The sequence below is a fragment of the Anoplophora glabripennis genome, unplaced genomic scaffold (assembly GCF_000390285.2).
Source record: "Anoplophora glabripennis isolate ALB-LARVAE unplaced genomic scaffold, Agla_2.0 scaffold17, whole genome shotgun sequence".
Taxonomy (NCBI): Eukaryota; Metazoa; Arthropoda; class Insecta; order Coleoptera; family Cerambycidae; genus Anoplophora; species Anoplophora glabripennis.
This window is the reverse complement of record NW_019416231.1, coordinates 2,076,354-2,100,633: the sequence shown is the minus strand read 5'-3', so window position 1 is coordinate 2,100,633 and position 24,280 is coordinate 2,076,354. Positions and strand designations below refer to the sequence as shown.

Below are 24,280 nucleotides of genomic sequence, written 5' to 3'. Positions count from 1 at the left end.
TTCAAAACAATAAATTTTGAACCTTATGTAAGCATCATATCCATATGCGCATGCGTCTGACTGTTGAAAACTGTTTTGGATTCTACTAGGAACAAAGCTAATACATACAGGGTAGGAAAGTACCGATGGTCTATCTGAAGTTACGTGAGAGCGATAAAGTAAGCCATAGAAATCCATGTGATAGAGAAGGATGGCTATAATGATGGCGTCTCATAGTCACCGCCCGTTTCGCCCTTCCACAAATAAGAAGTGGATCTTATTTGCGGAAGGGCGAAACGGGCGGTGACTATGTGACTTGTTTCACAGCGAAGTATGTGAATTACTTAAAAAAAGGTTTAAAAAAACTGATTTCACAACGGAATTTATTATATATGTTTATGGAGGTCAAAGGCAGCCTTCGTGTAAATATGACCCTCATTCAAACTTACAAAAGTTATATGTATTTAGATACACAAGGTGATTCAAAATTCAGTACAAAGAATTTAGAGGCGTATTTTTGAGGTCAAAATAAGACCTTTTCTTACTACAAACGTGAGTCCTCAAATGCTTAGTTTTCGATACACAGAATGTTAAAGTTTTTTATTGTTTTTGATTTTTTAGGAATAATTTCCAAACAAATTTGAAAGTTGCCATAAAACTTGGGGGACGGCGGTTTTTTAGGATGCTAGATTTAATTTTTTTTAGTTTGGATATGACAATAAAATCATCACTTAAAGAATAAGACAAAATATCAATGAATGAAAGAATGTTCAAATTGGTTTCCCTCCACTTCCATACAATAATAAAATCTTTGCTCTACTTCCGAACGAACATTTCGAAGCATTTCGGGCGTTATCTGACGACCCTAAGGGGTAGCTTCCGAGACACCAAAACTTACGCTATCACGTGTCCCCCTTTTGAAAAGAAAATCGATGTGACAGGTTTTTTTTGTATTTTTTTCCTTCTGATATTTTCCAGGTGGGAGGATTTAATTGGAACATCCTGTATATGAACTGTTATTTACATACTAAGCGTAACACGACTTTTTTGTTGACAGCTTAGTATTCCAAACCTTCTTAAAAATTATTAAATAAAATATCACTATGAAAAAATTAAAAACTAAACTGCAAATTTGAGAATGTGAATGATACATGCTCACATCTCAAATTCCTTACAACTCTTTCATTTGTTTGAACACAGGTCTGAGGTCAGGAGCAAAAAATTATTTGTGCGTGAATACTTTACTCAAGGCAGCGACTGTCGTCTTTTGTTTTTGTAAGATGTAGCGACATTTCAAGGATCTACAAAAAACATTTAATAAAACCGGTCTCGTCTTCAAGAATACTATTTTTTATAATTTGTAAAATGTGAACATCTGTTTCTTATACCTGTATATCTGAATTTAATTATGTTTCTTATGATTAACAGAATTTTAATTAACTAAAACAGACTCAAACTTTATTTTGACATCAAAATCCTAACAATTGGTATGTTTAAGCAAAAATTGACCACGTTATTTTACGAGATACGAAAGAAAAGTGTAAGAGTGAAAATACGACTTAAAAAAATGGAATGTATTTTGCTGTGCAATTTAAAAATTTTAAAAACATGAACAATATCAATTATTGGCCCGTTTGATTTAAAAAAGGAATAAAATCAACTATGAAAGTAAAAATTTATAACATCGAGTACCTGTTTATATGCATTTTATTATACACCCTGTATTTTTTTAAACATATGGATTTCTGAGAAAATTCTATATATGGCAATATAAACATTTTAACATTTTAGTGCGGGGTTGCCAAGTAGGTAATGTAGAAAATTCTTTGAATTTTGGAAAAAACATGACCTCGAAGAAGTTGTATTAAGTTTCAACTACCAACACTTATTGGAGCAAAAATGTTTAACAGAGTTATAGGCAAATGTTAGGCAAATACTCCTATATTAGCTAAATATCGATGTTTTATACAGGGCATTTTATAATACAATCAATTTAAGAAAGTTTAAACTTGATTTTCTAAAATTTTTCAAATGGAACACCCTGTATTTTATTGTTCTATTTTATTCGCATATCAGTCCACTTCAACTTTTATTAAGAATGTTCTACACCTAAAGTTGTTAGTTTTTAAGATATAGCAACATCTTTGGAAAACCTAATTTTTATTATTTTCGGTGGCACGAAATGGCTTTGGAAAAAACTTTCACATTGTGTCAACCTGTCAGTTCATAATTTATCATTCCATTTTGAGTTAATTTTATTAGTTAATATTTATTTGTGGTACTTAATAAAATAATAAAAATTAAGTTTTTTCAGAAATGTTGCTATATCTTAAAAACTAACAACTTTGGGTGTAGAACATACTGAATAAAAGTTGAAGTACACTGATATGTGAATAAAATAGAACAATAAAATACCATTTGAAAAATTTTACAAAATCAAGTTTAAACTTTCTAAAAATGATTGTATTATAAAAAATGAACTGTATAAAATATCGATATAGATCTAACTAATATAGGAGCCATTGTCTAACATTTGCCTATAACCCTGTCAAATATTTTTGTTCCAAGTGTTACTAGTTGAAAGATACAACTTCTTCGAGATCATGTTTTTCCAAAATTCGAAGAATTTTCTACATAACTTGGCAACCCCGCACTAAAATGATAAACTGTTTATATCGCCATATATTGAATTTTCTCAGAAATCCATATGTTTAAAAATATACAGGGTGTTCCATTTTAAAAATGTAATATTTGGCGTGTCCCGTTTTTACTCATCATCCTGTATGTATCAAATTAATTTTGTAGTTTAGGTCTCTTGATTCTGTATAACTTTTATATAAACTTTTTTTCCGTTTTATGAATAACAAGCGAGTTATTTTACTTTCTCGCACTAATGGCCCACCTTGTATATTCTTCAATGTGAGCACAGTCTTAGAACTATTCTATTTTTCATAATAATCCGAAAACGGAACGAAAAAATTACTTGAATTTTTTTTTCTTCAAATTAAGATAAATAATCAAAAATCTTCTATACAATGGAGAATTGATAAAGTTGCCATAAATAAAGAAAAAAAGTTTTAATTTAAAAGATTTTTAACAGAATAGTACTCTTCCAAAATACTCGTATAACAATTGTTCGACCGCGACCGCTGCGCACAGGGAAGGTCCGATCGGAGAGATATTGGTGCCGTGTAGATTGGACCTGTCTGCGTTGATCCGAAGCCGTCCTGACATTCGATGATTAATTTTAGCTATTATAATATAACTTTGGATGTTTCCCAAGGCACATATTTCTCTTTTTTACACTAGACATCGTAAATTGCTTTAAATATTCTAATAATTAATTTCTCATCTTCCTCATTTTTTCTCTTGTAAACAAATCCGCCATAAAAATAATATCATTTTTTCACAGACATTTAAATGTTCAATTCTGGGTAGTCGCGATGCAAAAGTTCGAACACCGTCCGAGCAATGTCTGCCCCAATGACTTTGAACACTCGAACTCGAGTACGATGATAATTATACCGAAAACCTGCTTTGCCTGCAACGTTAGTTGATCAGATCACGCGGCGTTACGACAGATACCACTTACAATTAGTGCGCAGTGGGTCAATCACCCGAATTGCTCTACATGTTAAATATGTCAGATCGTCTAGATTTATTGTTACTGGGTGCTACGGGGTTTACAGGAAAACGGTGCGTTCCGTATATCAACAAATTTTGCCAATCAGATGGCTACAATTTGACATGGGGGGTTGCTGGACGTTCGAGATCAAAACTGGAGCAAGTATTAAGGAACGTTGGGAATGAAATTGGTACGTACAGAATTTTTCGTACTATTTATAAGTACTTGTAAATAATGAACACGCAAACAAATTTGCAATCAATAAGTGTCTAAAATCTATTAAATTAATAAATTGTATACCCTGTATAGCGTACAAAATTAATTAGTGTAGTCTATTTGAATTGGGAAAATAAAAAAAATGATTAAAGAGGTATATCGGGGTCTGAGGGAAGTGAGGAGCGCAGGGGGGTCCTATGCTTTTTTTATGGAACTAAAGCCCGCTGCCAATTTGAAAAAATTAAATTCTATTAAAATTATTTGCCATAAACATTATCTATATAGTAAAGAAATCTACTCATATGCACATAGCATACATATTGACTAATTAACAACATAAAAATATCATATTTCAGTAGTTTTAAATTATATTTAATGAACGCATAAAGACTATGTAGATGTGGCAACAGCGCTAATAATTGACTAGCAGTTGTACACACTGCGAACCTACAGACCTCGGACATCGGAGATATTGCGCGTCAAATTCGGATAAAGATGCGTACGCGTTCAAAAATGTATTGTGTGTAAACTATGTACAATATAATTATTATATATAGCAAATATATATATTATCCTCGCGAAGATTTGTATCCTTTATTTAAAATCCGTAAATCATGTGAACTGGTAAAACAACGAGAATTATGTTAATTTAGTTCTATAGAAATGAAATGACACTCGCTCGCGCCGATCTCTCGTCCAAGTCGAAGAAAATGTTGAATGCAATTTTGAAGGTTCTGTGATAGAAATTACATTATTACTCACAAAAGTTTTGCAACTATAACTAATTTTTTAGATATAAAGTTTGCTGAGAAATATTTATGTTCCTTTGTTATTCCGTATAAATGCTTTATTTCAAGTATTACTAATTATATTAATCAAGTAAAGAAAACTTTATGTAACCCTAAATATTGCTGTGTAATGTTTGCGATGTTTTTATAAACCATTAAATATATTAAAAGGATTTATCAACTGTATTTTTTATTCCAATAAATATATCACAGCTTCCTAGTATTTTCTAATTAATCTAGTTTTTTAAAAACATTACAAAAAATTTAGGAATTTCGTTTTTATCAAGTCTTTCAAATGTATTTCCTCCTTGTTGTCAGCTGATTGCAACGTTGCTACATTAATCTTCAAGTCAGAGTAGTCAGACAGAAATGCAATTATTGGTTTCTGTTCTAATTAATATAGCTGTACTATGTTCAACACTTACATTAGTTTTACATCAAAAATAAGATAATACTGTGTACTATCTATGGAAAAGTTTTGTTTCACAATTTCTACATTTTTTGCTCAGTTATGGGCAAAAAAAGAGCCTCGCACCGTCCATCTTCGCCATATAAACCTATGTTAAAATGAACAACTTTCAACAACAATATCTCAAAATATAGATTAAAAAAAAAATAATTAAAAAAAAATATGACGCACAGGGGCAATACGCTATATAAATTTCAAGTATATCTGTGCATTTGAGTAAACCCGATATACCTCCTTAAGGGAAAGTTAAGAATAATGGAAGTTAAATAAAAATGAAATTTTGAAAAATAAATTTATACGATATACTAAATAATATTGAACCTACAATTTGAACAATTGTTATACTAGTGTTATTATAATAATACCATCAAAAAGTTTTCCATCTTCTGCAACGAAACTTGTAGTAGGTACAATATTTTTATTTCATATACCACCTAGACACCTAGACCCTAGACCAGGGGTCGGCAAGTAATTTTAGGTGGGGTCCGGATACTTTTGAAAATTTTTAACGAGGTCCAAAAAAAAATTTATATTATTTTTTTATTTTAATTTGGACTCAAATTTAATCTGCTTACTAACCATTAAGAACTCACACACTCACACAATTGTAAAATACTAGAAAAAATGGTAAGATTGGCACTTAAACGTAAAAAACATATTTTAAATAATTTATTTGAGTAATTTATACTTTAAAAAAATTTTTGGCGGTCCAGTATTTTACCTTCCGCGGTTCGGATCTGGACCGCGGTCCGCCTGTTGCCGACCCTTGCCCTAGACCCTACCGTAGACCATACATTAATACAGAAACTAAACTGGCTGTATCTAATTCCAATGCATGGGTATCAGTGAAAGCAAATTGCGGGGAAGTGGAGTGTGCGAGGTAATCTGACTGCGCAAACCTTAGAGCATATACTACAGGTCCGGATTAAACAATATTTTTACACTTCTGACAAATATTCATTTTTCAAGTTTGGAATTCAGAAAATAATATATTTTAATGTCTTGCTTATATTAAATAGACCTACAAAATAATTTAAATATAATTTATTGATCTTTATTTAATATTTGTCTTTTCGTATATTTTACTGAAATAAATATTTTGAGTTCATGATTTATTCGTACATCGATATGCTTTTCACAATCGGCCCTTACAAGTTCTATTAAATGATTACAATTGTTAGGGAAGTTCATGCAAATTTTCAAATATGTTCACATTCAAAAAGTTTTTTAATACATGATACACAATTTTATTTTTGTGTCGCTTGAGTGTACTGTTTTTATAGTTATTAAAAAAAAATATATTATTTCTGTTTCTTAAATTGTCATTTTTCTTTTTTAAACAACGTTTATTTTCTGCGCTTTGAAAAAGACAGTGAAGTATTTAAATAACAAAAGATGGATTGCTTCCCTTGAACATAAAATTATGACGCACATGCAGATTTTTAGAAGTACATTGTATGAATATAAAAGATTACGAATTAAAATAAATTTTAAGGTCTGCTGTTTAATATGCAAACAACAAAATGCTATTTAACAGGTATGTTAAAATTCCATAATTTATCTATAACACAGCATGAAAAGTGGAATTTGTTAATTCTTAATTTACCCCAAAAAATAAGTTATAAAATTGCAACAATTAGGATATGTGAGCCTAGAACTCGACTTTCAGTTTTTTTTGCGATTGTGAGCGAATATTTTCGTGCGTAATAACAAGAAAAAGTTAGAGCTATTCTCAAAATCGGTAATATGGTGTCACGTTAAAATTTATACAAAAAAGTGCTAAAAAAAGTAAAATGGACCCGTGAGGGACATGCACCCCTTCTACAACTTTTTTTTATAATGCAGGTACTGATTTGCAAAAGATACCCATATTTGTTGTTGATGTGAACGACCAAAAGTCTTTGGATAAGATAGCGCGAGAGGCTAAAGTTGTCATCAACTGCTGTGGTCCTTTCCGTTTCCTGGGGGAACCAGTGGTTAAAGCTTGTATAGCCGCTGGTACGGATCACGTGGATATTTCAGCTGAACCACAGTTCATGGAGAAACTGGAACTGGAACTGAATGACGCAGCGAGAGAGAAGGGTAATGTATATTTTTCTTAAGAGGGCTCTATAGCGAGTAGGCAACCAGCAAAACATTTTTATAGATTTTATTATCCAGTTTGTCTAAATGTGATTTAATGCACAAACAACAGACTTTCCCCCATTTTAACGCAGATTTTCTATAAAATGGACTTGGTTTGAGACTCAAATAACGTTTTGGTGTAAAGAAATTTGTAATTTACAATGCCGTTTGTTCAAAATTACACATTTTTTTGTGCACTAATTCATATTTAGACAAACTGAAATGAAACAAAGCCCATTGTAGTTCAGTGAACTATACGTTCTCCAGCTTAAATTTAAGACTGTGCTGCGTTGTCAAGACCAATTTTCTGGTTTTCTTTCATTTCGCGCACTTTACCTTGTTTACAATTTTCATCACATACTTCAAAATGTTTCTTCTTACTACTATTTTATTATGAGTTGTTCTATATTCGTTAATATTTCGACTAAGTAGTGTTGTTGCAGGTGTTTATGCTGTGACAGCATGTGGATTTGACTGCGTTCCGTCTGATCTTGGCGTTGTTTTCCTCCAGAAACAGTTCAAAGGTACCTTGAATTCCATACAAACGTATCTGCAAACTTGGACAGAAGAAGACGGCCACAACAAGTCGATGATCGGCTACAATTCTAGTTCTATAATAAATGTTGGCACTTGGGAATCTCTTGTTCATGCTGTAGCTAACTGGAAAGAGATTGTACAAAATCATAAGAAGTTATTTCCGGAGAGTATGTCCAAATATCAACCGGAAGTCAAACAGAAGTAAGTGATTCGAGGTATTTTAAAAGGTAATGTACATAAATGGACTTGATTGTTCATCTCTCGGACAGGGTTTGTTTTTGGAACCAGATCAGGGAAAGAACGAAATTGTAGCATTTTCAGTACAGTTCCAACTTTGCTTATAATTACCTTTTATTTAAAGTTTTAGTAGAAGGACGTTCCTTCTTATCCTTTTTACATTAATCTCTTCCATATAGTACTAAAGCACGCGTCTTTTTAGATATGTTCCTCATAGAAGCAAAGTTGTGGAAGGCTGGTGTGTCCCCCTACCCACAGCAGATGCCTCGTCGATAAAAAGAACCCAAAAGTATTTGTTCGAAGTGGAACGTAAGAGGCCTACACAAATCAACACCTACTACGTCGTGAAATCATTCACCGAAGTGTTCGTAATTATATTATTCGCTCTGATGTTCTATCCTCTTACTAGGTTCAAGTGGGGCCGCAGTCTTCTGCTGAGGGTAAGACTTATCCTAAATTAAGAGGAAGCGTTATTACTTGCCGTTTCAGTATCCAGGAATTTTCTCTCTTGGCATGTTTAGAAAAGAACCTCCAACAGAAACAACTATTCGGAATACCTGCTATCAAGTTTTGCTTTACGGCGAAGGTTGGGACGATCGTGTAGGTCCTGGCGATTATCAGTATCACAAGCCGTGCGATAAGTGTATCCTTGGACGCGTCAGTGGAAGGAATGGTTACGAGGTGATTTGCATTGGAGTAATCCTCTCGGCGATAACGATCATCACCGAAAAGGAGAAGTTACCCAAAGGGTATGTGGTAATCATAAATGAACAAAGAAGTTGTACCTATATTTCAGAGCACAGCTGATGCACACTATGCGTGCACGCGCAGACTTGTCCTACGGAAAAAATGTAAACAACTATTATTGTGAAACATTTAGTAAATTCCAAGACAACTGTTTTCCAGTTTTTAAATAAATAAAATAAAATGTATTGATTTTGTAATGTGAAGATAGTATTGTGCTTAAATTTTAGCTCGAAGTTTATTAATTGTGAATAACTTAAAACAGGAACTTTTAATCAAACTGTGAATTTGAAAAATATGTAATTAAAGTACCCAAAGATTCAAATAATCATACGTATTAAAAATAATTTATGGACCTACCAAAAAGCAAGATTCAGTAATTTTTAAACGCAAACGCACAAGTACAAAACAAACTACAACATATGCTCAAAATGTCCACCACTATTTTCGATGAACGCACGACACCTTCGACTCCAATTTTCGCGCACTCGCTGGAAAACACCTCGGGAAAAGGAAATAGTGGTACGCAAAAACACTCCGACCGGGTCCAATTCCAGATACCAACACCAAAAAGGTTAAAATTAAAAAATCATTTTTCACAATGGAACTCTCTGTATATGATTCAAATTCAGAATTAAATTGTTTTCTAAAGACAACATTACTTTTGTGTAATATGTTTAGTATAAAATATTATTTTGGCGATTCCCCATTTCTTCTGAAGGAAAATATGTAAATAATTTGATTTTTTTTATGTTTCAGGGGCGGAGTGTTCTCAGCAGGGGCATGTTTTGCGAAAACGACTTTAATAGACCAACTTGTCAAACAACGCGTGGAATTTGAAGTGATTTATCAAAAGAAAATTGTAGAATCACCGGAATGAGTTGCAGATGAAGCTTGTATTATTTCAAACTGGACTATTTTTTGGGAAAAGAAAAATCTAAATGTTATCAAATTTTTATACATGAAAATTGTTCCTTCAAAGAATAGTGTCGTGGTGAAGTTAATTTTAATATTATACGTATATTTATACATGTTTTAAATATATTTTTCGTATTTTTTTATCCATATTATTACAATTTTCTACAATTCCTTTCCAAAGATGTAGTCAGAAGGTTTACATAAAAAAAAAATTGTTATAAAAACGTGTTTTCTGGATGAATTTTCTTATTTTCTAAAATATGAGATCTGTTTAGAAAATAACTGAACTTTTTGCTTTGAGGTCATCAATAGTCTGAAAACGGCGTCCTCTCAGCACTGATTTTAATTTCGGAAATAAGAAAAAATTGCAAAGAGCCAGGTCTTGCGAACTAAATGAGGTCATCAATCTAAGAACATGTTACAAATGAGGTTATGCGCAAATAATAATACTCCAGAACATTTCCGTGTATATCAATTTTTGAAACAATAGGAACAACAGTTTGTACAAGGGCATCTACAGTTAGAGTTTAATTTTCCATGTATTTAATTTATTTAACCATACCAAGTGGAACAACCTTTAAAAATAGCTAAACATTAAAAATAAACACTTACTGGTCTAATGGTCAAAATGAGCTATGTACCACCTCGTTTTTACTGGGTCAGTACTTATCAAACGCCGACTTGTTCTATGGACGCCTAGGTCACCCGACCTAACTCCATTAGACTTTTTTTCTATGGGATCATCCAAAAAATATTTTACCATCTACCTACTAGTGAGAACTAAAACCTCCTTAAAAGAAGTATAAAAGAGTACAGAGTGACCCAAATTACAAAAAACATGTTCTGACAGGATAGAAATCTAAATAGCTAAATCGTTCGTCAGCTGTTTCACCTATAGCATACCGATGAGAACTAATATGTTCGAAATCGGTGTATATTTGATAATGCTGTCAATACTGATCTGTATAAGACAAACAATTCCTCTTTTGCAACGAAGTTAGAAGTAAAAAATGTTCAGTGGTACAAGTTTATTAGAAAATTAATAACCATAGAATAATTTACGCCTCCAGATCAGAATTCTGTATAATCCAGCTTAGGAATGATGTGATCCTCGCATAGCCAGTTGGAAGGCCTTGTTGACATCCCGTTTGTGCCACGAATGACGCAACTCCAACCAGGGCCGTTTCCACCACCAGAGGACTTCCGGAATCGCCATCACATCCGCCAACGGCACCTGTGTTAAAGGCATATGTAGCGGGAGTTTTTTTCTCAACATTTATCTAACTTACCAACTCCTGAAGTGCAAATAGTGGAATCTATGATGACGCTGGTGCCGTAGGTCCTGGAACACCAGAAATTCGCCATAATGGTTACGTCCACTGCGTGCAAGGTAGAAGCGATGCTAGTCTGGGCATCTGACAGTCTTCCCCAGCCGGTTAAGGTACCCTCGTAGTCCACGAAAGACCCTGCACTAGCCGAAGCCAAGGCAACCGGTCGGATGTTGTTGTTGAATGTGATGGCATTGGGGAATCTGATCAAGGCGATATCATTGTTGAGGTTAAGACGGTTGTAGTCCGGGTGGACGTTGATGTTTGTGCTGGTGATTACTATTTGGGTGGATTCGATTTCTCTGATGTTGTGGGCCCCCAAGATGATCTGGATGTAGGCGCGACTGAAAAACGAATTGATTCAGAATAATGTCGAGTGAAAGGAGGTACTCAAATTGAAAGCAATAAGCAACAGGCAACAAACTAAGCAATATTGTCTTCTTTTGAGATTTCCTCTCCTTCAAAGTCAAAACATTGTTAAAGGATCGTTATAGTCATCAAATAGTGACATGATGATACAAGACTTGGTTAGTTAGAAATTGCTTATGGAATTAATGTTGGCACTTCTAGACTGCACTAAGAGCTTCGATAACTTCGCGACAGTATCGATCAATCAATTGCTGGGGATCCAAGCTAATCCTCGACTTGACTTGGGATGATCGCACAATGTGTGGAAGATTTAGATTTTATCTAAAACTCATTCAATACAAGTGCTGCTTGTCAAAACGGATATCTTGGATAAGCTCTTGTCAATAAGTTATTATTAAATGTGATTATACCTGTCATTTTGTTAAAAACATTTGATTATAATCCCGAGAAGCAATTGAGGGGATTTTCTTTGTAATTGTTTTTTTAATTATCACGCACTTCATTTGATTACATACAGGGTGACCAAATAAAAACGAAACAGGGCCATTTTCAGGAATCGCGTCAAGATTGTAGAAAAACGCTCAGACCCGTCGATTTTAGATTAAAGGGGGACATTCTTTGGTGGTATTTTTAACTCCGCCACTTTCACCCCCAAGCAAAGGTAAGCATCACCCCAAAATATTTAAATGGCATTGGGGGTTGAGTAATATTTCTTTTTAAAGCTCTTACAATTCTCTTTACAACAGACTTTAAATTTTATAATTCCGCCCAATACTTATTAAGAATTTTTATTTTAAAGTTGAAACTTATGTACAAACAATTAGTAACGGTAAAAATGTCAGTCATTCGAGTTAAGTACGCCAATGGTATAAATTTAGCATTTCTTGCGTTACACTTTCGTAAAAAAACACAATTGTAAAAACCAGAAATGAATGCTACACACACACAATGAACGTAAAATTAGTGTATTCCAAATTATTTTCGAGTATTATTTGGAGGCGTTGGTTGGTAGTTTATTTGTGTTTTTGAAAATTAAACACTATGGTTTATTCCATTGCGGAAAGGGTAGATGTCATTTCGCTTTACTTTATGAACAATAAATGTGCGAATAGAACAGCTCAGCTATTTAATGAACAACATCAAGATCGACATGTCAGGAGGAAGTATGTTCTAGAGTTAGTAAAAAAATTTCAAGAGACAGGCAACGTAGCTAATAAAAAACCAGAAATTGAAAAACCTATAGTTAATGAAGCTAGTGAAATTGCAGTTTTGGGACAACTTCATTTTGATCCTACATTAAGTACGAGGCAGCTGACATCTGTACCTGGGATCAATCGAACTAGCATACAAACCATTTTGAAGAAGAATACAAAATACATTTAGTCCAGGAACTTCATGAGGATGATTCTGACCGCCGTTTGCAATTTTGCGAAATAATGAGTGAACGAGCAGGGAACGATCCAGTTCCTTTTTAACATCTGTTTTTCTGATGAATGCAGCTTTTCTCTTGAGCGGGACGTTAAATCGTCACAATCGCCGCTATTGGTCCGGTTCAGACCTAAGAGTTTTTCACGAGGTGCATACACAGCAACCGGAAAATTAAATGTATGGGCTGGAATTTTCGGTGTCCGGCTGGTGGGTCCTTTTTTTCTACCTGGTAATTTGACTGGCCAAATGTACAATTACTGGAAGACGCTATTGACCCTGCCTTGACTGATATTGTTGAAAATGTTCCAGAGTATGATGAAGATCATTTGATTGATAATAATAATTACTCTGACTTACCCTTCCACGCAGTGACCAGCGGTAAGAACGAAGGTACTGGAAATCAAAACGCCTCCACAGAAATGAGCGCCATCTATGATTAGAGCCACCTGGTACGGTTTAGAATTCGGAACAACTTCTCGCCCGCCGACTATCCTGGGCAAAACGGGTACTGAGAGGTTGCTTACGGGATTGACATACGCATAATTAGGTTCGATTTTCGACCAGTCCAACTGGAAAAGATTAGAACTGGTTTGAATTTTATGGTTATGATTTTTCAAACATTAATTTTGTTGCAGTTTCTTTTCCTTGAAGTCAATGTATCTTCTATAAAAAAGGGGTAAAACTTGATCTGCTGAAATTTGATGAGTTTGCAGTCACACATCTTTTTATTGTTATACCGAGAGATCCAGAATTATTGAAGCGTTTGGGGAACGCAGCCTGTTTCTAACACCATCTTTAGCATATAAAAATCTGTAGTATTGATAGAGACAGGCACAGGCTGCGATCTCCAGACACTTCAATCATTCTGGAGCTCTCTGTATATAAGAAGATTGCAATTAAATTATGCTTATTAGTTTGTGTATAAAAATACAAATATTTTGAATAATTGTGACTGTAAAAGTGAATTAATTTTTCACTACAAGAAAAAATTATAAAACTTTACTCACTGAGGGTAAAGCGTTGGAACAGCCCAAGATGGCAACCAAGACGACAGCGACCTTCATGGTGTTGTTTCGCCTGGAACGACTGGAATAAGGGATATGACAAAAATGATTTATATAGGTCCGAGGATTTTGTTTAATCTCACCTATTAGATATTTATCTGTATCGCTAAAATTAAAACTTGATTGCATCATTACATTTTGATCTGATGTACCTAAAGTACCACTTACAAGTAGCAGCATCCTGCATATACAAGTTTGATAAGATTAAAAAATAAAACTAAAAACAAACTGAAAATGCGTTCTTCCCGATCTTAATTTTTTTTTCTACATAGACGTCGCTTCAAAAACTTATTGAAGGGATATTATAATTTCGTATTAAAGTTATAGCACAGACAATATCGCTTATCGCCTCAGACTGCGCTTTAAATGCTGGAAATTGGCAACCTAAAAAGATGTTTTTAAATATTTTTTCAATTCAACGCACCGTTTCCGTGTTATACGGCCTTTTTCATAATTTTTTAAAAAAAATTATATTACAAGCTGTTTAAAATATTACGAATTTTGTTTATTTGGAAATATATTTTCTGCAGTATATAGTAAATACCAAAAATGAAAATAGTAGCTAATTAACGAAATTATGATTAAATAACCTAACTGTGACACCGCTGCAGAATATCATAAAACTACATAGATATTCGTTGATTCTTTAAAACATTTTTATCAATACCTACATCATACATTTAAGTAAATACAGGGAAAAAACAGATATTGATAAAAAAAAGTTTACAAAATAAATCCGTAAGTACGCCTGGCAACATTGCCAAAGTGTTGTTTATATGTTGCCAGGATACGCGTAGGAATGCGGGCCGCTGCATTTGATTCTTCCTAAAATTCTGCTGGTGGTGTACTCTATCGGCAATTCGGAAATTTAAAACTGCTGTCCTATTCCAGTAGCGGTCTGGGGCGAAGCTATATTGTCTGTGGTTCTAGTTTTACTTAAATGGAATAATATAACACTTGTGCGTACCTTCTCAAAATTATTGTTTTCAGCTTTTGTATACTTTTTTTGAGTACCTACCTAAATAAATTCGGGTGTGAAAGCTCGAATTAAACTTAAACAATTTGCTCGCTAATAATTCTGCTTGAAACATAAACAATAAAAGACAATTTCCTTGATGAAAACTAAATCAGAACTGATGTTAACTCAGGTTTGAGCCAGATACTTTTTTGTTTACTACAAAAAAGACATACAAGTGAACGCTGAGCTATCTATGGCCACAACTAATCGATTAATGCGATGCAGTTCTCAAAAAGTTTTTACAATTTTGACTTATGTCAATTTAAAACACTGTTTTGCAGTTTCAATGGTTTTGTTAATCGGTTTATTATTGATACGTTTTACTTACCATTAAATATCCCATCTATGTTTGTATTAATACTAATACTAATGATATTCAACAAGGAACGTCACTGGAATTGCTAGTAACAGAACGAATTTAGCTATCGTTGTTATAAGTGGTATGATAAGTGTATCAACATCAACATCTAAAAATTAAAGAAACAATAAAAGTCCTTGTGTTTTTGCTACTGGAAATATTTTGTATCTTATAGTATTTTCTTATAAATTGAATAAAATAATGAAGACTTGGCCATTTTTATTAGTAACATTACACTTTTATTTGTCGTAATATTGTATACAAATGATGACATAATTCGATTTATTTCTGGAATATTGTTTTTATGTGCAAAAATACGTTTTAAAGATTATATAAAACACTGTACTTAATATGGATTAAGTTATTTGGAATATATTTGAACTTATTTATAATTATCTGCTTACTTAATAATATCTGACATTTTCTAAGACATTAACTACACCTCAAATCTGCTATGAGAAATGGCTCTATCACCCTCAAGCTTTTTTTTAAATTGACAAAAACCACCGCTAAAACCTAAAGAGAAGCTAACGCTTTGAATTTAACAGATTTCTTCTTAGGCAAAAGAAACTAAACTGAAACTAAACAAGCAGAACAATATAATTACTTTTTGGCTGCACCAAACCTGATATTCTCTGTTACTGTATCTCTTTTATGTTACAATAGATGAATATTTTATTTATTTTCAAATTTATATAATGTAATAACTCAATAAAACTTTATCAAGGTTAATTGATGTGTGAGATTTTAATACAATATCCGAAATCACTTAATTTGTTTATATTTATCTGATACTTTAGAAAATGCATGTTAGATAGACAAATGAACACTTAATTTTATCATGTCAAGAGAATATAACAATTTGCGTCTTACTTTTTTATTCCGTAAATAACAAAAATAATTTAAGCTGGAATTTTTAAATTTACGCAATGGGGTTAAGAGCGGCCGAAAATCTACGGTAGGGATCTGAAGGAGGCATCAAGAGGTGCGATTGAACGTCGACCTTGGTCATACGCAGATCATTACCCAGGATCAACTGTTTTGGCTGTTATCTTTCATGATCGCCGCAACATACAGGGTCGGAAAGATGGCTATAATGAAGGCGTCTAATAGTCACCGCCCATTTCGCCCTTCCACAAATAAGATCCACTTCTTATTTCTGCATGACTTGAATGGTATGGCTCATCGGTACTGCGTAGGGCAGTTGGATCAGAGCTATGTCGTTGTTGAGGGTTGCTTTGCTGTACTGGGGGTGGTTAATGATGCTGGAGGTGGTTACGGCGAGCTGTGTGGTTTATGTCCGTCGGATATTGTGAGCGCCTAGACTTACTCTGACGAAAGACGCATTAGAAATGTCAACAGGATTGTAATTAACAGCCAATCCTAGAATGTTTGTAACTATTAAACGTAAAGCTTGTTGTGGTTCCGTCAGCGGACAGTAACCAAGCGCCAATGACCTCGGAACCGAGCGGGACTATCGCTCTTAATCTACGCCATCTCTATAGGCACGGATATATGTAGAGGCAGGCCCTTTTCCCGTCATCAGGACCGCTGTCGCGGTTGAGTTCTAGTGGTTCGTGGGGTTTCCTTCTGTCCTGGCCTTGGCGCCAATATGTCTTCATTTAGTTATTCTTATAAATGAAATAATCAGGTAGTTTGAATCTTCCTAATACTGTTCTGTGTTGGAACCAAAACTATTTCGATTCAGGTGAGTTACTATTGTATTCTCGAGTATAAAATATACAACTACTCTGAGAAAATACTACAATAAACAATGCAGCATTGTTTTTATTAAATAAAAAGAATACAATGTATTAGCTACCTCAATACTTTATTGACAATATTGCAATATGTATTTAAATTATTATAAATTTAAGTCTCCAAGTAGAGCGAAAGTATTATTGGTTGTTCTAGGTGTGAGAGCGTAAGTTTTCACAAGCAATTTTGTTTACAGCAGCTTCGTATTGCTGGTTGTAGCAATTCGCGTGATTATGTGGGCATATTAATAAAAACCCATATACAACCTAAGTGTTGTTGTAGCTCACGGTAATTTTTTATTATTAATAACATTTGTATATTCAACATATATATCTTTAAATTGGAGACTAGATTTAAACAGTCTCGCTTGGTTGGAGATCTTCTAGACACGTGTGCAGCGCTAAGCATTATTTAATAAAAATACCAAACAAATCTACTTACCATCATATTCCTTCTACATGCATGTGCCATGCTGAAGATGCCATCTACCTCTATGGGATGACACTTATATAAATCCATTCTCAGAACAAGACAAACACTTGAGTGGTGCTTGCCATAACATATTATACTCATATGCCAGCAGCGGGTAAAGAACACATAAATCAATTTTTAAACCACTTTTCTCCTTCATGTATTTATTTATTAGTATTCCTTCATTTGACAGGACAGATATAACTGGCAACCCACGGGATCTGAAGAGGTGACTTACTTGGTCGTAAGTGGACCAGAAGACATGAAGCTGCAAGGAGCCAAGGTATGAACCCTATCGACTTTCGGAGCAAGCTTGGACTCTTGGAATATGAAAACCTTGTTGTAAAACATGAACTATAGTTTGCTTTCCGTATTTTCTTTGTTTTATAATCATCTTAAATTTTAATAATATTTTATATACAATATACTATAACTGGTTTTGTTTCCCAAAAAGATAATTTTTATTCTGTTTTACAATCAAGTCAATCCTACCCGGGCGATTATAATAATTAACAAAATAACGGACTAAATAATTATAGTACCGTGATACAAGTACCTTGGTTTGTCTATTTCTTATCCTCCATTTTGTGATCAATTGTAAGTGACTCAACTATTTGTGATAGCCAGTTTCTTTAATTGTTTTCCATAAGATGCGTGTATTACAAGAAATTGTCAAAAAATATATTTCTGGGCGAACTACTCAAATCAAATTTGTATAAAAAAAATCTTGGTAAAGCTAAAGCCAATGATAACCATTCTTACAAGGATCAATTTTTTTATTCACTTCGATACGGGTGTTTTCGATAGTTCCGAGAGGTTTCTTCTCGAGATAAAAGACTTTTGTTCCAGTTCGATGATTATCTTATCGTATTAACTCATAGAGGTAATTATTTAGTGGTGACTGATCTACTTATCAAAATATGTAACGGAAATTCCATAGGTATATTAAAAATACTGATAGATGGTCTTCTAAATATTATATTCCACACTTATATCCACTTGTATAATTATTATCTCCCTAAATTAATTCATAACAACATAATTTGTGAAACTCCTAAAAACAATGGTAACAAAAATCAGATTTTGTTTAATTTTGGTTATGCTATTCCAATATTTGAGCTTGAAAACTCAAGCAACAGGATCAGCCAGAGATAGAGACAACTGACGAACTGAATGCCATTTTTCGAAGGATACCTTCTTCTCATTTTTATCGGTAGAAATATGCGAATAGACCTAAAACTACAGATGGCATCCGTTCAGAAGTTATCAGAGCTCTTATGATTTTTCCATTCCTTAATCTTTGAAATGAATATTTGATCAGAACGAAGCACGATTTAAGTTGATACTCTATCATATCTCTTTCGAATCATGATTTTTGAAATAGTTCAAAGCTGCCACCATCTGTCGTTTTAGGTCTATTCGCATATTTCTGCCGATAAAAATAAGAAGAAGGTATCCTTCAATTCATCAGTTGTCTCTATCTCTGACTGATTCTATTGCTTGAACTTTCTAGTACAAGTCTTGGAATAGCATAACCAAAAGTAAGTATTACTTTATAGAAAAATACTATACCCAAAAAATCTGATTTCTGTTACCATTACCGTACAAGTGTACATGTATAATCTAATACTTAAAGGACTATCTGTCAATATTTTTAATTGGAATTTCCGTTACATCTTTGGATAAGTAGATTTAACAACGACATTGTGAAACATTACTAATTACTTGCAATTGTACTACACTTATCTATAATAATGAATTTTTGTTGTATGAATTAAAAGGACAAAGAACAATCAACGAACTGGAACAAAAGTTCTTCATCTCGAGTAGAAACCTCTCAGAACTCTCGAAAACACTCGTATCATTTCACTTAACCGATGCACTTAATGAACAAATGTCTCCCCTTGAATAAAAAAAATGATCCTCGAAAAAAATGGTTATCATTCGCTTATCAAGACTTTTTTTTTATATAAATATGACCTGAGTACTTCGCCTAGAAATATAATTTTTTGTCAATTTCTTGTAATACACGCATCTTATAGAAAACAATTAAATAAACTGGCTATCACAAATAGTTCAGTCACTTAAAATTTGTCATAAAAAGGAGGATAAGTAATAGACAAACCAGTGTAATTACATCACGTTACTATAATTATTTAGTTTAGTATGTTGTTAATTATAATCGCCAGGGTAGGATTGGCTTGATTGTAAAACAGAACAGGGTAGCATTTTGGGAAACAAATTTTAAAATTTATAGTATTTCATACATAATATATTATTAAACCTTAAGATGATTAAACCAAAAGGCAGTTACAGTTTTACATAAATTACAGTTAATTACACTAATTAATTAATTACGGTTTTATATAAATATCTCCTTCAGCTACCGGTGTTTGATGATGTGCTGTAACTAGATCAATTTTTGAAAAGATTTTACAGCCATGTATATGTAAGTTAATACAAAAAGCCGACTTAAGATCAAAGTATGTGCTAAATTTCAAATAAATGTCTCAACAATCACTGGAGTTATCAATAAAAATCATTTTTTAAATTTTAATTTTGACAACCTGTATTTTGAAAATGGAGCTTCGACATGAACAGTGGCATAAGAAAGGTACCATTATTTTAGTCCAAAGAATGTGTGGTTACTTGACCTACTAATTTGTAACACCCTGTGTATACCTACATAGGTAAGTAATAATGAATCTCTCTTACGATATTGTTTTATATCTTGAAATGCCTTTTTCAAGACGTAGTGACGTAAGCTACTGCTCTAAACAAATTAAAATTTCTAGTCAAAGAATTCCTGAATGAAGAAACGAAGAAAAATTTATTATTTTTTTAATTATGCGAAGGATTTTACTGGACTACCAAATAAACGGAGAAAAAGTTGCGATGAATTAGTAATATTTTCGAAATATATTTTCCCTTAATTAAGTACCAACTCGTTTTGGGAATTTACATGATTTAAATTTTCCTGCTTTAGTAGATTCCCCGAACATGCAAACAAATTTCCCGAAAAATCGTTTGAATTCGTCGTTTTGTTAAAAGAGGAGGCAAACGAAAAGCTGGCGGGGTTGTTTTATATGTAAATAGATAAGTTGGCTGCCTACCTTATGAAAATATGTTTTTATATTTTTTCATATTTTTTAATATTCATAAACCAAGTAGGAACAATTTTGTTAATTATTAGGTAAAATACTGTTACTTAATTTTATTGTAAACACAAATTTTAAAGTTCTGATATTATTATTAATAATATAATAATAATGTAATTTTTTAATTTACGGTTACAGTAGGGCTATTGGCGAAGATCTCCATAATAAAAAATGACGTGGAAATTCATTCTTATTTATTATTTGAGAGCGGATTAATAAAATTACCAAATAGTTGAACATCAGTTTTTTCTATAAATAAATAAGTAAATGCAACTAAAAATTTCCAGATACATTTAGTCGCTTGACCTTGAAAATTAAAATTTTTTTGCCTGCGGCGTTTTTTTTCTTTCTTTCCCACGTAGTACAAAAGATACGTGACTCACATATTCACAATGTCATGAAGCGTCACCGCGTTATACCCGGCATGATAGATCGAGTCTTAGCTCTCGAATAGGAAAGGACAATATCCACTCCATTGCCATAGTTAGCCTATCAGCAAGTGATACTAGCGTCCACCTACACTATTTCACTCCGATCACGCCACCCTTGTGACTGTGATAAACAAGATAAGTGGTAAACAGATATATATCTGTCAGATTTACGTCTAAGGATAGTCCATCTCGAAATGTTGTCTAAATTGGGTTGTCTGTTGTTTGTTCTCTCGTTTGGGAACAGCTGTAAGTAACTACACTTATTATATTTTTCTGTATTTACTTTTATACTTTTTAACAATCAAGTAAATACATTTCCTGTAGGACTTTCAGAACACCCTGTATAACGTATAAAAGCAACAACTTGTGTTCAATATATTTTTTCTAAATAGCAAATTCTTGAACGAAGTACCTAATTAGTTCCTATTTTTCTGCTTCCCTTTGTTGCTCTTGATGACTTGCATGATTAACAGTTTGGCATTTATTTCTAGGGCACTCTGTGGATGAAGTAGCATTCTCCGCTCGAGAGAGAATGCATTTTTTATTAATTTTCATATCTCGCTGTAAAAAGTACTTTTGAAAAAAACACTTATTAATTAAATTATCCAAGTAGCTACAATATAATCACAAGTCATTGGTAAACAGAAATTTTTTCGTGATAAATTGATAATTAGTCGTTCAAGGATAACAGTAATGGATATTGTTCACATTAAAAAAAAATGTCCCGCTTTTAAGTATGTTGTTGTCTTTGTAGTGTAAATTATTATCAGTCATAAAAGACAGTTTAATTTATATATTTTAATTTAAATCGTTGCTAGTTTGTTCAAGCCAGGATGATCTACCAGAGATAGATACGCCTTTGGGAAGGGTTCGGGGATATTGGAAGACGTTGGATGGTATAACATATGCTGCATTTGAGGGAATTCCATATGCAAAACCACCAGTGGGAGATCTTAGGTTTGAGGTGGGTCAAAATATTCTCATTTGTGTTAAATGTCCAACTAAACCGTCATGGCTTCTTTACGTATTTGTAGGAATCTGAACCCATCCCAGCTTGGTCAGGAACTTGGGTGGCCAACGTTTCTTATACATGTCTCCAAAGTCAAGTACTGTCCACTATTCACAATGAATCTGGTCAGTATAAAGTACCAAGTGTAACTTGACACCTAATTATGCTTCTCTTAAAGTACGAAGAAATATTACTTCTTATGCCTTTAAGGATTTACTTCTTACAATATCATCGTCATTGATGAAAGTGTTTGTATTTTTTAGGAGACGAAGATTGTCTGTACATAAACGTGTACATCCCTGAGGATTCCGTGAAGAACCCCAAGGCCCTTGACGTTATAGTTTCAATCCATGGAGGTGCTTTTATGGTAGGCAGCGGAACGGAATTTGATACGTTCCTAGACAAGGAGGCAGTGCTTGTATCTTTGAATTACCGTGTTGGTATTCTAGGTACGTTGTTTTTTCGGTGTACCATGTCAGTGTTTATTCAATTAACGTTCCAGGATTCCTCAGCACGGAAGACGACGTCATACCCGGCAACAACGGCATGAAGGATCAAGTCTTAGCACTCAAGTGGGTCCGGGACAACATCGCTTCGTTTGGAGGAAACCCCCACTCCGTTACCATAGTGGGCCTGTCAGCGGGAGGCGCCAGCGTCCACCTTCACTATTTCTCCCCCCTCTCGAAAGGTTTATTCATCAGAGGGATCTCTCAAAGCGGTACAGCTCTGGGGCCGTGGGTAACGAAGAAAAATGCTTTGCAAAGCGCTAAGAAGCTTGCTGCGTTGATGGCCTGTCCTGACAGCCCCTCGGAAGAACTGAAGAAGTGCCTTAAACAGAGACCTGCACAAGATTTAATAGAGCAAGTAAAATATTTCTATGGTTACGATATCGCGCCAATGACGCCTTTTTCACCAGTGGTGGAAAAAGGATCAACGAACGCTTTTCTAGACGCGGAACCTTACCAGCTTTTGAAGGAAGGTAAAGTCCACGATGTGCCTTGGATTACCTCCTACACTACTGGTGAAGGATTGCTTCTTACAGGAGGTGAGTCAGGCTGTATAGTAGCCTTTCTTTCTTTTTTCTTATACCCTGCAATGATTCGGTGATACAGATTATATAATTCTTCAGTTCTTTGGCAAAAGTTGGATGAGGTAGACGAAAAGTGGGTAGAAATATTTCCCTATCTGCTACATTGCAACGAGACTTTACCTGTATCAGAGAGAGAAACAGTAGCGAAGGAAGTTTTAGACTACTACATGGGACCAGGAGAAAAAATCAGTAAAAATAGCTACAAAGAATTTACACAGGTATACTTTCTCAATTTGTGAAACCAAATTTATTTCTTTATTTTGTTTTTATTTGCATTTAGATTCTTACTGACAGAATGTTCGCTGTTCCTGCAGAATTATCAGTTAAATTACAAGCCAATGTAACGAAATCTCCAGTATATCTCTACATATTCAATTACACCGATGGTGCAACCAAGCTGGTGCAAATCATATCGGGAACAGATGAAATAGAAGGTAAGAACTGAACATTTAACTAGGGAAGAAGCGGCATTGAATAAATATCGAAGTTAATTCTAACATTATCATATTGACAGGTGTGTGTCACGGTGAAGATTTTATGTACTTCTATACAGACCAGCAAAATTTATCGGGACAGGATAAACGCTTGGGTACTGCTTGCCAGAATATGTTGTACTCGTATGCCAGCAGCGGGTAAAAATAACATCAATTTCCTTAATTTAATTATTTCCTTCATTAATTCCAAATTTTTAGTAATCCTTCTTTCGATGGGACAGACGTTTGGCAACCAACAGGCGCTGAAGAGCTGACTTACTTGGTTGTAAATAGACCAGACGACATGAAGCTGCACAAGAGCGAGCACCTGGCACCAACTGAGTTTTGGAGCAAGCTTGGGTTCCTAGAGGATGAAAACCTTATTGCAAAAAATGAAGTGTAGATTTCTAATAGTTTTCTTATGTGAATTATAAATATGTGCTACAAGATAAAAAATAGTTTGATTTCATCGTTTTCCTTATTATTATAATTGTTTTATTAATATTAATATAAGAATGTAATGAATCACTTAATTCCCCAAAATAATAACTTTCGATCTATTTTGGGATCAAGCCAGTCCTGCCCTGATGATGGTACCAAATAAGATAAATGATAATATCATAATTATATTATTTGCTATTGATTACCTACTGACATTACCTTATATTTAGACGTGATTAGTATTGTT

General features: G+C 33.7%; 3 protein-coding genes across 3 annotated transcripts; 2 read left to right on the top strand and 1 right to left on the bottom strand.

Annotated features, from left to right (window-relative positions):
• Positions 1-3,558: 3,558 nt before the first annotated feature.
• On the top strand, positions 3,559-9,780 carry LOC108917820 (saccharopine dehydrogenase-like oxidoreductase). The gene is made up of 6 exons (XM_018724582.1): positions 3,559-3,794; positions 6,923-7,159; positions 7,645-7,939; positions 8,178-8,415; positions 8,465-8,724; positions 9,479-9,780. Exons 1-6 carry the CDS (start codon positions 3,611-3,613, stop codon positions 9,597-9,599), a joined length of 1,335 nt encoding a protein of 444 aa, XP_018580098.1. The 5' UTR covers positions 3,559-3,610; the 3' UTR covers positions 9,600-9,780.
• Positions 9,781-10,650: 870 nt separating this feature from the next.
• On the bottom strand, positions 10,651-13,870 carry LOC108917807 (brachyurin). Its single transcript, XM_018724567.1, has 4 exons — positions 13,770-13,870; positions 13,120-13,331; positions 10,927-11,309; positions 10,651-10,871 (listed from the first exon to the last, which is right to left on the bottom strand). Exons 1-4 carry the CDS (start codon positions 13,824-13,826, stop codon positions 10,696-10,698), a joined length of 828 nt encoding a protein of 275 aa, XP_018580083.1. The 5' UTR covers positions 13,827-13,870; the 3' UTR covers positions 10,651-10,695.
• Positions 13,871-21,199: 7,329 nt separating this feature from the next.
• LOC108917766 (venom carboxylesterase-6-like) lies at positions 21,200-24,061 on the top strand. The gene is made up of 9 exons (XM_023455232.1): positions 21,200-21,266; positions 21,839-21,984; positions 22,055-22,154; positions 22,293-22,478; positions 22,532-23,074; positions 23,159-23,337; positions 23,400-23,553; positions 23,634-23,751; positions 23,812-24,061. Exons 1-9 carry the CDS (start codon positions 21,215-21,217, stop codon positions 23,993-23,995), a joined length of 1,662 nt encoding a protein of 553 aa, XP_023311000.1. The 5' UTR covers positions 21,200-21,214; the 3' UTR covers positions 23,996-24,061.
• The last annotated feature ends 219 nt before the right edge of the window (positions 24,062-24,280 follow it).